General features: G+C 42.4%; 1 protein-coding gene across 1 annotated transcript; it reads right to left on the bottom strand.

Annotated features, from left to right (window-relative positions):
- Nucleotides 1-6394: 6394 nt before the first annotated feature.
- Nucleotides 6395-7331, bottom strand: LOC127236026 (vomeronasal type-1 receptor 94-like). The gene is given in 2 exon segments (XM_051203436.1): nt 6395-6973; nt 6975-7331. Coding segments are annotated over 2 exon segments (936 nt in total).
- Nucleotides 7332-13974: the final 6643 nt, after the last annotated feature.

The following is a 13974-nucleotide window of genomic DNA, read 5'->3' as shown; positions in this document are numbered from 1 at the left end:
CCATAGCTCACACAGCTGTATTCTAGGCTCAAACTGGCTTCATCCCACAGCAGCTGCTGTCCTTGGTAGTTGTCCCATTATACTGGTATCTCCAAATTGCTTGGATCTGCACTGCAATTGTGCTGTATCTTAACATCTGTAGTCTCTCCTTGGCTCTCTGCAGGGACTCTAACCCTACCACACGATGCCAAACCATAACTGTACTCCATGACCCTTTCATATTTTCAAAACCAGTACTACCTAAGAGACTCTCAGGCTACCAACTTTGGCTACCAGCATGAGGTGCAGGGACCACAGTGTCAGTGTGTTGAACCTAAGAAAAACACTTGGCAGCAGATTTTAATTGTTCCTACAAGGCAAAGGTTTTGCTTTAGTGTTCTTAATTCATAGAAAGTTTAAGGGGTGCTCAGATTCTCCTCTGGACCTCCATGTGTTATGTCCATCCTCTACACTGCTCTCACCTTTATATTCTAAGATCACAAAGAATAACCCACTAAGATATCAACAGTCTATGGATTTTCCAGCCGAAAGCTTCAAAGTCCTTCCACAAAAACACATGGTCAAGCCTATCAAAGAAATGCCTCATGACCTAGTACCAATTTCTGTCTTTGTTAGGATTTCTGTTGCTGTGATAAATACCATAACCAAAAGTAAGTTGGTGGAGAGAGGGATCATTTCACCATATAGCTTGTAGGTCATCATCCAGGGAAGTTTGGAAAAGAACTCAGGACAGGGACCTGGAGACAGAAACTGATGCAGAGGCCATAGAGTAGTGTTGTTCACCAGCTTGCTCATTATAGCTTATTCAACCTGCTTTCTTATAACACCTAGGACCACCAGCTCAGGAGTGGCATTGTCCGTAGTGAGCTAGGCCCTCCCATATCAAATTAATCATCAATCAAGAAAATGTACCAGGTGCTTGCCCACAGGCTAGCCTGGTGGGGGCATTTTCTCAATTGAGGTTCTTTCTTCTACAATAATTCTAACTTGTGTCAAGCACAGACACCATGTATGTGGGGCATGTAATGTTGAAAACAAATTCCCGTTACACAGTAAAAATTTATCACTGAAAATCAAAAGTATAGGGTGGAATTGTTTTATACTTATTAAGACCACGTGACACATAATGGAAGATAATAAGGAGAGGCAAGGGGGATAAAATTCATAAGTACAGGGTACAGTTTAGGGATTTAGACAGATAGTTGGTGAAAACATTTCACAAAGCAGATTTTTCTGAAATAAAAATTCTATACCATTGTTAGAAAAGGTTAATCCCTTATAAGTTTACAGACCATCATTCCAGATAGCAGACGCTTAATTATTCCCATTGAATTGTGAAGTTCTTAATAAAGTTTATGCATTTGTTATCCCGGTCAGAAGAATGAGAATACAATAAGGAGGGAGAGGAGGGAGAGGAGCAGGCAGCTACATTTTCCAGTGATCAGGTAAAATGGCAGTCCCCTCAACTTTGAAGAACTGAAACATTTGAGTTGTGCCATGAGAACCTAGGAAAAGAAAGGAGAGAGTAACAGGGATCCATTGTCTCCAAGCTTTATGGAACAGATGTCATCAGGAGCACTCACTCTGAATGTCATCTAGTGCTGTGTGCACTGAGGGGCAGGCACATGTTTTATACATTTATTTCATGGAAGAAAACACACACCTATTTGTATCACATACACATTAGTACTGACTAACTAAGAAGTAAAAGAGTTTTCTCTCATGTTGTTTCTGGAAATTTGTGTTTTCCCCTTAATTCCACTGAACTAACCAGAAAAGAAAGGGAACTGATCTTTATGAACAATTGCATTGTCAGACTACTGGCTCTGCAGAGCAGGGCATGGGCTGGGCTATTTTCAGCATCACTTCAGAAACAGCAGCCCTGCAATACTTTAGTATTGCATTTAGGAAAGTCAGGTATGTGCCATGAATCCTCAGTGATATTCTCAAAAATTCCTACTTTGAAGCCACTGGAAAACCTTACTTTCTGGAAGTGGGATTCCATGTTAGCAAAAGAGAAAATTGACAGTGACATGACTGCTTATCATCATGCACGCCAGCTTGCCAATAGAGACAGACAATGTTTCTGAAGTCATCCCGTTACCTCCACATTACATGCATCATACAAATTTATATAGTAAGAATCAGGAAGGTACACGGATCCTAGGCAGATATATAATTTTTATAGAAAATCTTTTGGTGTGTATGACCCCTTCTTGAGTACAAGCCACAGGAAATCCTCTAGCCTGTCCCTTCCCAGCTGAACCTCAAAAGCTCACACCTTCCTAACTGAGCATATATTAGAAGACCAGGAGACAGACTGACACTCTCAGATCTACAGAATGACTTAAGGGATACTCATCTAACAGAAGGCAGAAGAGAGTGAGCTGTGACAGCCTGAGATGGCCTGAGAAAGCCTATGATAGCCTCTTTAGCATGCACTGTGATTGATTTCATATAACATAACAAGACAGACTACTTTCTACAGACATGAAGTTCTGGACATCATGCCAGAAAAGATCCCAGATTCATGAAATAGATGTACAGAATAAAATCTATTGGGCCAGAGGGATAGACAGCTCAGCCATTAAAGGCTAGGCTCACAACCAAAAATATAAGATTAGAGGCTATGTTGGAGAGGAGCAAGGGAAGACATTTGGAAGATTAGGAAAAGAAAACATGCACAGAGCAATAAATGACAAAGAGGAATCTAAAATTCCTCAGTTAAAGCTGACTGTGAAGGCTGTGGCTATTCAGGACAGAGGAATTGAAACCCCCTGTGCTGTCTGAATCAAAGACATGACTTTAGCCTTTGTGTCATCCCACAGTTACCCAAACCATGGATATCCCACAATCCACAGGATCACAAAAGGGAGAGGTTTGGTATGCGGCACTGATCCTTCTTCATGCAAGTGGCTTGAGGATGAGGTCACTCAATCGGGCTGTTTACCTTTGGCAAAATGCTAACTTTAAAACTAGAAAGACACTAGAGAGAAATGGCTGGCCCACCAGGGAAGGGAAAACCACCACCAAACATATGCCAACACTGTTTCCAGAGATGCCAGAAATAAATGAACTGTTGGAATATGGTGGACAATTATGAAGAACGTTTGGGCTAAGGAATGACAACTGTTTCTGAAAGATTGTGTGAGAACTGTAATTTTAAATTTTGAAACCTTTGAAGCTATGTCTCTAGGCTTAGACTGGCAGCAAGCATGTCACCTGGTGTTTCTAAATCAACCTCCAGAAAGCAGATGCCCCCAGAGGAGCAGCATGACACAGACTCCAGCCACTAACACTGGACCCCACAGAGCACTGCAGCACAACCTGCTTCACTCATCACCCAGGAAGGCCTGCTAAGGGGCTACCAGTACACTCATTGCCTCAGTCACAAGAGAAGTGAGTTGGTTCCTGTTCATCTCTTCCATAAGTTCATGAAAAGATGAGGTTTGGTGAAAACCTGAAAACCAAGTAGAGACAGCAGAGCAGGATGGAGTTAAGTTGTCCAAAATTTTCCCAAAACAAAATGAGATTAGAACATAGAGAAAAGATAAAACATGAAACCACTCTTCCTAGGTCTCAGAGAGTCATGGAAGGAACCCACCACCATGGTCACTGTAATTTAATAATTATTGTCCTGACAACCTCACCATCATTGCCACTCATCAACAGCTCCTACCAGGCTGTCAGAGACCAAGGACCAACACCACTAATTGTGATTTCAGAAATTGAATTGCGATGAATAGTGACCACGGGCAAACATTAGGCAGGCACTTTGCAATCCTGTGAGTTCCCCTCTGTGGGGTGTGGTTTAGAATCTTCAGCCTTGGTCCTTACAGAGATTTTTTAAAGATTTGATAACATAAACTCAGAAGAATTTACATCAAAATAGTTCTGCCACATGTACCAAAGTGATAGACACACGACCAAGGACATTTACTTAAAGTGAGAACTCTTGGCCTTTCAATTCTCTGACAGTTCATCTTAGGAAGAGGTAAATCAGTAAAATGTTTGTAATTTGACAACTCTAGCAATTCATTGTGAGTTATTTAGTTCATAGGAACAGATGTGAATTCTAAATCAATTTTGAGAGTCTTTAAACTAGGAAATGAATATCCTAAGACGAAAACTCCCTCGTTGCCATGCAGCACACAGCCCCTGTACCGAGGGGCTGTCAGAGCTCATCGTCCCCTCTGCAGATACTGAACACCTCCCTGAGTCCCACTGCTCCTCCTCCCACAGCCTGCCTGGCCCTGAACACCTTCTGATTCTGCACTTGGGTGCAGAGCACTTACCCAGATGGACGTGGCAGGGGAGGACCTGCACAGGCTTAGGTGAGGGGGTTTTGATGCATCTCTGCAGTTTGTAATTTTAGTGTTCTTAGAAGGTGACAAGTTCCGGCTGGGGACATGGAAATGTGGCATCCCAGTGGAACTCCATACCTGCCTGTCACAGTACTTTGTCCTGGATAACAGCCACCTGAGGAAAGCTGAGCAGAAACTTTATCTGAGCTCCCCTGCTGCAGGAGAGATCTGACAACCCTAACTTTTCTCACTTTACTCCTTAGACTTAATTTGGACCAGTTTCATCGCTGTGTTGTCTTCTGGGATGCAGGCCTCCTGGGCCTCCTATGATTTCCCTGTCCACCTGAGGGTATGACAGGCAACCTCTCCCGGGTCAGTTTTCCCATGGAACTCTTGTTTTCCAGGCAGTGTTGATTCTGTTTCCCTGAAAGATCAGCATTGGCCTCATTGACAGAGGCAGGAACAAGCTCTGAAGTTACACACAACTTTGCTTCATCACCCACAGAGCTAAAACACACTTATCAAAAGCATTATGCACCCTGTGACAAAACAGGACTGATTGACCTGCAGCTGAAGCCTCAGTCACCTGGTGGTGCATTCACGATATTTGAATTATATGGTTACTCCACATTGAGGCAGGAGGATTATATGTTCAAGGCTAGCCTTGGCTATGCTGAGAGACTCAGTTTCAAAAAAAGGAAACAAGTACAGTTCCGTGGAGTGATTACTATTCCTGGCTTTATAATTTGAACAGACTGCTTTAAACAATGTGTGTCTTGTGTCAACAATTAAATAGAACACTATATATGGAAACATTCTAGAAAGAACAGGAAGTCTAGGAGGGATTGAATGTTTTTTCTTTTCCTTTCTTTCTTTCTTTCTTTTCTTTCTTTCTTTTTTTTTTTTTTTTTTTTGAGACAAGATCTCACCATGTAGCCCCAACTGTCCCAGAACTCATTATATACACTGGGCTAGCCTTGAACTCACAGAGCTCTGCATGCCTCTGCCCCTCAAAACAAGTGCTGGCATTACAAGCTTGTGCCACAACATTTGGATATGTTCACATTTTTATACATTTCTGTTTGAAAGTTTCTTCACCCCCCCCCACCAATTTCCAGTATTCTCTTTACATAACTGCAAATATTCTCTCCTGTTAAGTCATTCACAACATACAACTTTGTTAGCATATAGCCCATTATCAGCATTTTCACTAGCTCAAAAGGTAGAAAGGACATGCCACAATCTTTCTCCAGATGTCCTATTTGCATTGCCCAGGACTTGTTATTTTTACATGATCTTAAAGGCTAAGTAATGGGATCCAAGCATCAACAGTGACATCACTGCTCATAGATATGAGTTGTATTTTTCATTTGTAACACTGCCCCAAATGGTTCTTTTAAAATGACACATGATACTGTCATCAACATAAAAATACACCTTGAATAGATTCTTACATTTATTTGTTTTTCTAATTAGAAATAATATTGCAAGACCATACTTTTCATGACATTAGCTAATGTGAAAGCTGGGTAATTTTTCATATCTGATTCACTATCTAAACTTTGACTTTGAGGGGTCATTGTGTGTATGTGTTTTCATGTCTGTGTCCTTGCACAGGTGCTGAAGTAAGAAAAGGCCCTCAGATGTCCTTCTCTTTTGCTGTCTATCTTATCTGTCTACACAAGGTCTCTCTCTGATTCCAGATATAGCCTATTGCCTAGGTATATCTGGAATCCCAGGGGCCCTCCTCTTCCTTTATGGCATATATTCATGGCCAAACCCTCTTCTTTATGTAAGCTGGGGTATTGCACTCTGATCATTGCTTTTGCATAGCAAGTCTTCTTACCCACAGACCACCCCTCAGCCTATAAATGTGGAGTTTTAACTCAACAGAAAACAGAGAACCCTTCACTCAGAAGGCATGATACTGGAGCCCTGAGGCAGGACTGGTCTTCCATGATGGAGCCACACAGCGTGGTGTGAACTGAATCCTGCTGGAGAAAGTCTTGGCCACACAACATGGTAATAGTGGTTCATAGTTCTGAGCTAATATAGTCTCATCTGGAAGACACTTATCCATCACTGAATAATCAAATAGTCACTATCCTCTCACACATGGACCTCAAAAGGCCAATTATATCCTTTTCAGTGCTGATGAACACAAAGGGACTGACAGTGGCATAGCTATGGCTCATAAGAATCTGGATCAAATAGAATACTGGATCATCTTTGAACATATGCCTTGAGAATAACATAAAGTTGTCCAGGATGGACATCACCACAAAGAAGCACAAGAGCAGCAGGATGGTCCGGGTGGCCCTTTGCTCTGGAGATGCTTTCGGAGAAAGGCTGGTGCTGTGAAGATGCCGGACCTGCTTCTTGTGCCTGCACAGGAGAGCCAGCATGTACCCGCTGGAAAGGGCCATGAGACCGACAAGGAATGCTTCCCTGAAGATGAACAATGTGGACATTATGTACTTCATGGGGAAGCTGAATTGTAGAAGAGAGCAGGATTCAGTAATGTAAAGTAGGTAGTCTGAGGTCACATTAGGGGTGATAACCATGGAGATGAAAAGGTAACTGGAAATCAATGAATAGACAGAACAAAGGGCAAACAGAGACCATAAGTTGTGACATGGGGATAAATTTTCTTTGAACTTTGCTAAGCAGGGAGTGTCTGGGGCTGAGAGTGATGGCCTGGAGGACACTCAGCAAGCAGGTGGTACAAACAGAGAGACCCCTCAAAAATCTGTATAAAAAGATAAGAGATTTACATGTGGTATCATCCCATCCTTGGTGAAGCATGAATATATCTGTAGCTATGACACTCACAGCCAGCAGCATCAGTAGGTGGATCACAGCCAAGAAGCCAATGGGCATGTCAGTGCGTCTGGGCTTGTGCTCACTACAGAGCATGAGGACATGGAAGAGGAGAAGGACACTGTTGCCTGAGATCCCAATGCTTATCCCAAAGAAAAAGGTGTTTCTAATGTTAGTGTTAGTGTACAGCTTGCTGTTCTGATTCATCGTGTGAGGTCAAGAAGCACAGAACAAACCTTGTGGGGAAAAAGCAAGAGATAATGCACAGAGAGAACTGAGAGATGATTGACCAGCTTCTCATCTGGACCACACAGCATCTAGCCCCTTGGTCCCAGGGCAAAACCACAGGCCCTTGTCCCGCCCATCTCAGCCACACTAGCAGGGCAGCAGGAAAGATTTCTTCAGGCAGGCTATACCGGCAGCCCCCCCCACAGGACCCTGTAACCTACAAATCCCACTCCACCCACAATCCCACCCATTCCCTGCAAATCCCACTCCACCCACAATCCCACCTATTCCCTGAGATTCCCTGGGAAGTGGCTCCCTGGAAAACAGACATCTACTGCACAGAGAAGGCTGAGAGAGAAAGAGAGAGAGGACTAACAGTTGGATCAAGAGGCGAAGACACTGCCTTTGCCAAAGGGAAGAAGAGTCAATACAAGAATACATTAAACAACCTATTGAACAATGTGCAACACCAGAACCTAGTGTGACTATATCAGGAAGATCTGAACATCCCAACACAGAAGGTGGAGGAGGAGGAGAAAATGACCATAAAAATAACTTGATGGAGGCATTGAAGAAGAAATGAAGAATCCCCTGAAAGAAATGGAGGAAAACACACACACACACACACACACACACACACACACACACACAAACACAAACACACACACACACATACACCCTTCCCTGGGAACTCCCTGGATTGGCCCCAAATCTCGCTCCCCCCCCCCATGTCCTGTCCCCAGGGAGAGCACTCCTGGTGCTCTGATCCACAAACACCCAAACTAGAGCCTGCCCTCCCCCCACCCTGTGCCCTACCTAGCACACTGCCCTTCTGCTCTGGTTGAGCACTGAACCAGAGGGTGGGTCCAGCGGTCTCGCTGCCTCCTGGGAGCTTCCTGGATCTGCTCTGGGCACACTGGATCTGCCTATCTCCACGGACCACCATGAATTCCTGCCTGCCAGATCTTTGACCCCGATCACCATGACTCTGCCAGAGACCCCTCTAGTAGAGCACCAGGCGTCTACCGGAGACCCGCCTATCCACACTGGACCACTCTTGAGTCCCTGCCTGCCTGATCTTTGACCCTCATCACTGGCCCCTGCCTGAGGAGAGACGTCCTAGAGAGTTTGGACCACCAAGAACTATAGACATAGAATTCCTGAACCACCTAAGCCCACCAGGCGCTGAAGGTAAACTAGAGGAAATAGATCCATCGACAAAAGAAAATCTTAAATTCAACAAATCCTTGACACAAAACATCCAGGAAATGTGGGACACTGTGAAAAGGCCAAACGTAAGAATAATAGGCATAGAAGAAGGCAAAGAATCCCAGCTCAAAGGTGCAGAAAACATATTCAACAAAATCATTGAAGAAAACTTTCCCAACCTGAAGAAGGACATGCCCATGAAAGTACAACAAGCATACCGAACACCAAATAGACTGGACTAAAGAAAAGACACATAACAATCAAAACACCTAACATACAGAATAAAGAAAGTATATTAAGAGCAGTGAGGGAAAAAAGCCAGGTAATATATAAAGGGAGACCTATCAAAATTACACCTGATCTCTTCATGGAAACTCTCTAGGCCAGAAGGTCCTGGATAGATGTTCTACAGGTACTAAGAGTCCATAGATGCCAGTCCAGGCTAATATACCCAGCAAAACTCTCAATCACTATAGACCGAGAAAACAAGATATTATTAAATATCTTTGCATTAGCAAAGCCAGATTTTCACAATATATATCTACAAATCCAGTCCTACAGAAAGTTCTGGAATGAAAACTCCAACACAAGGAAGTTAACTATGCTCACAAAGACATAGGCAATAGATAATCACACTTCACCAGAACCCTAAATCTAAAGCAAACAAGCATTAACAATCAATGGTCCTTACTTTCCCTCAACATTAATGGTCTTAACTTGCCTATAAAAAGGCACAGGCTAACAGAATGGATACGAAGACAGAATGCATCCTTCTGCTGCAGAGAAGAAACACATTTAAGCTTCAAAGACAGGCATTACCTCAGGGTAAAGGGTTGGGGAAAGATCTTCCAATCAAATGGACCCAAGAAGCAAGAGGTGTGGCTATCCTAATATCTAATAAATTTCTGGATAACTATCTCTTACCAAAATTAAGTCAAGTACAGATAAGCAACTTAAATAGGCCTATAACCCCTAATGAAATAGAAACAGTCATCAAAAGCTTCCCCCTCAAAAAAAAAGAGCCCAAAGCTGGATGGCTTCAGTGCAGAATTCTACCAGAAATTAGCTCAAGGAAGAGCTAATAGCAATACTCTTCAAATTGTTCCACACAATAGAAGCAGGGTTCATCACCAAACTTTTTTTTATGAGGCCACAATTACCTTGGTACCCAAGCCACACAAAGACACAATTAAGTAAGAAAACTACAGACCAATAATCCTCATGAACAGATGCAAAAATACTCAATAAAATACTGGCAAATCGAATCCAAGAACACATCAGAGAAATCATCCACCATGACCAAGTAGGCTTCATCCCTGGGTTGCAGGGATGGTTCAATATATGAAAATCTATCAAGGGGATCCACCATATAAACAAACTGAAAAAGAAACACCACATGATCATCCCACTAGATGCTAAAAAAGCCTTTAACAAAATTCAACACCCTTTCATGATAAAGGACTTGGAGAGATCAGGGATAACAGGAACATAATTAAACATAATAAAAGCAATATATAGTAAACCAACAGCCAACATCAAACTAAATGGAGAGAAGCTTAAGGCAATTCCTCTAAAATCAGGAACAAGACAAGGCTTCCCTTCTCTCCATATCTCTTCAATATTGTGCTTGAAGTTCTAGTTAAAACAATAAACAAAAGGAGATCAAGGGGATACAAATTGGAAAGGAAGGAGTCAAATTGACACTATTTGCAGATGATATAATAGTTTACATAAGCGACCCAAAAAACTTTACCAGGGAACTCCTACAGCTGATAAACACCTTCAGCAAACTAGCAGGATACAAGACAAACTAAAAAAAATCAGTAGCCCTACTATGTACAGATGACAAAGGAGCTGAGAAAGAAATCAGAAAAACATCACTCTTTACAATAGCCACAAGCAACATAAAGTATCTTGGGGTAACATTTACCAAACGAATGAAAGACCTATATAGAAAGAACTTTGTGTCTTTAAAGAAGATATCAGAAAATGGAAAGATCTCCCATGCTCTTGGATAGGTAGGATAACCATAGTAAAAAATGGCAATCTTACCAAAAGCAATCTACAGATTCAATGCAATCCCCATCAAAATCCCAGCACAATTCTTCACTGACCTTGAAAGGGATAATAATCAACTTTATATGGAAAAACAAAAGACCCAGGATAGCCAAAACAACCCTGTACAATAAAGGAACTTCAGGAGGCATCACCATCCCCGATTTCAAGCTCTACTATAGAGCTATAGTCCTGAAAACAGCCTGGTATCGGCACAAAAATAGACAGGTAGACCACAAGAATTGAATCAAAAATCCTGATATTAACCCACATACCTATGAACACCTGATTTTTGACAAAACACCTAAAAGTATACAATGGGAGGAGGAAAGCATCTTCAACAAATGGTGCTAGCACAACTGGATGATGGTGTGTATGTAGGAGACTGCAGATAGACCCATGTCTATTGTCATGCACAATACTCAAGTCCAAATGGATCAAAGACCTCAACATAAATCCAGCCACACTGAACCTCTTAGAAGAGAAAGTGGGAGGTGCCCTTGGACAAATTGGTACAGGAGACTGCTTCATGAACAAACTCCAGTAGCACAGACACTGAGATTGACAATTAATAAATGGGACCTCTTCAAACTTAGAAGCTTCTGTAAGGCAAAGGACACAGTTGACAAGACCAAATGGCAGCCCACAGACTGGGAAAAGATCTTCACCAATCCTACATCTGACAGACGGCTGATCTCCAAAATATACAAAGAATTGAAGAAACTAGTCACCAAACAACAAATAACCTATTTTAAAAATGGGGTACAGAACTGAATGGAGAATTCTCAATAGAGAAAGTAAAAAAGACTGAAAGATGCTTAAGAAAGTGCTCAACATCCTTAGCTATCAGGGAAATGTAAATCAAAACAACTCTGAGATACCATCTTACTCCTGCCAGAATGGCTAAAATTGGTAATACCAACGACAACTTATGCTGGAGAGGATGTGGAGAAAGGGGAACATTCCTCCACTGCTGGTGGGAGTGCAAACTTGTACAGCCATTTTGGAGATCAGTATGGCGATTCCTCAGGAAAATGGGAATCAGTCTACCACAGGACCTGGCAATACCCCTCTTAGGCATATACCCATTATCTACATCCTTGCAACAAAGACACCTGTTCAATTATGTTCATAGCAGCATGTTTTGTAATAGCAAGAAACTGGAAGCAACCTAGATGACCCTCAACTGAAGAATGGATAAAGAAGATGTGGCACATCTATAATGGAATACTACTCTGCAGAAAAAAATAATGGAATCTTGAAATTGGCAGGCAAATGGATGGAACTTGAAGAAACTATCCTGAATGAGGTAACTCAGTCACAAAAAGAGGAACATGGTATGTACTCACTCATATATGGATTTTAGACATAGAGCAAAGGATTACCAGCCTATAATTCACACCACCAGAGAAACTAGAATACAAGCCAGATTCTTAGAGATCATACCAGATCCCTCACAGCAGGGAAAAGGGACAAGATCTCCTGAGCATATTGGGAGTGGGTGGGGGGCAGTGAGTGGAGCGGGAGCTAGAAGAAAGAAAAGGGGAGGAGAGGAAAGCACCTGGGACTAGAAAGATTGAGTCAGGGGGAGGACTCTCTCATCTGAGGGAAAAGAGAGAGGATGTGATGTCAGGAACACTGCACTGCTGATGGTGAGAGAGAAAACTTGTACAGCCGTTTTGGAAATCCATATGGTGGTTTCTAAGAAAATTGGAAATCAGTCTACCTCAAGCCCAGCAATACCACTCTTGGGCATTTACCCAAAGGATGCTCAATCATATCACAAGGACATTTTTTATTATTATTATTTTAGTTTTTCAAGACAGTTTCTCTGTGTAGCTTTGTAGACTGGGCTGACCTTAAACTCACAGAGATCCGCCTACCTCTACCTCTCCAGTGCTAGGCTTAAAGTCGTGTACCACTACTGCCAGCCACACACAGGGACATTTGCTAAATAATGTTAATAATGTTAATAGCAGCATTATTCATAATAGCCAGAACCTGAACCTGAAAACAACCTAGATACCCCTCAACCAAAGAGTGGATAAAACAAATGCGCTACATTGGCACAATGGAGTACTACTCAATGGTTAAAAAAAAAAAAAAAAAAAAAAAAAAGATAACCTCATGAAATTTTTAGGTAAATGGATGGAACTGGGAAAAAAAACCATCCTGAGTTAGGTAACCCAGACTCAGAAAGACAAACAGTATGCATTCATTCATGAGTGGATATATATGTAAAGCAAAAGATACCAGACTACAATCCATAGCTCCAGAGAAGCTAGGTAACAAGGAGAACCCTAAGAGGGATGCATGAATCACCCTGGGAAGGGAATTTAGATGAGATCCATGGGGCAAACTGGGGGATGGAGAATGAGACAGGAATGGGAACAAGGAGGGAACAAGATGGCTGAGGTGTGGAGGGATACAGTGGAAGATCAATGAAAGAGATATCTTAATAGAAAGCCACTATGGGCTTAGAGAGAAACTTGGCACTAGGGTAATTCCTAAGAATCCACAAGGAGGACTCCAGGTAAGAATCCTAGCAATAGTAGAGAAGATGCCTGAACTGGCCTATCCCTGTAATCAGATTATTGAATATCTCAAATATCATAATAGTACACTTATCTAGTAATTAATGGAACCTGACCAAGCTCCCAGAATCCAGTCAAAGAGAAGGAGGAGGGAATATATGAGCAAGGGCAAGGTCATGATGAAGAAATCTACAGAGACAGCTGAACCAAGCTCATGAAACTCATGAACACTGGCCCTACAGCTGTGGAGACTCTAGGGAACTGAGATAGGCCCTCTGCATGTGGGAGACAGTTGTGAAGCTTGGACTAGGTGAAGGGCCCCTGACAGTAGGACAACAATACAAACCTGGTACATGAGCTAGCTTATTAGAGCCCATTCCCTATGGTGGAATGCCATGCTTGGTCTTAATGCATGGGAGAAGTGCCTGGCCCTGCCTCATTCTATTGTTCCAGACTATGTAGATCCTCATGGAAGCCCTTACTGATGAGGAGGAGTGGACTGGGGGGTGGTCTGGGGGGAGGGTGAGGTGGTTGGGAGGAGGCAAGGCGGGTAGGGAGGAAGAATGGGGGGTAGAATTGTGGTTGGAATGTAAAATGAAATTTAAAAAAAAAATTAATGGAAAAAAAGCAAGAGATGCCCTTCATCCCAGACAACCTTGAACATAAATCTTAGCCACGGCTATCTATCGCCTTGGGCAAACATATCAGTTCAGTTGATTTATCCTTCTCTATTGAAATCCTCCACTTCAGCTCACCCCAACCTCAGAAGACACCCCTTTGTCCTCATTGTCCTAATGCTTTCCAAGTGTAGTGCATTGCCGGTC

This window comes from Phodopus roborovskii, unplaced genomic scaffold, assembly GCF_943737965.1.
Source record: "Phodopus roborovskii unplaced genomic scaffold, PHOROB, whole genome shotgun sequence".
Lineage (NCBI taxonomy): Eukaryota > Metazoa > Chordata > Mammalia > Rodentia > Cricetidae > Phodopus > Phodopus roborovskii.
The sequence above is the reverse complement of the archived record's forward strand: the minus strand, read 5'-3'. Positions and strand labels throughout refer to the sequence as shown.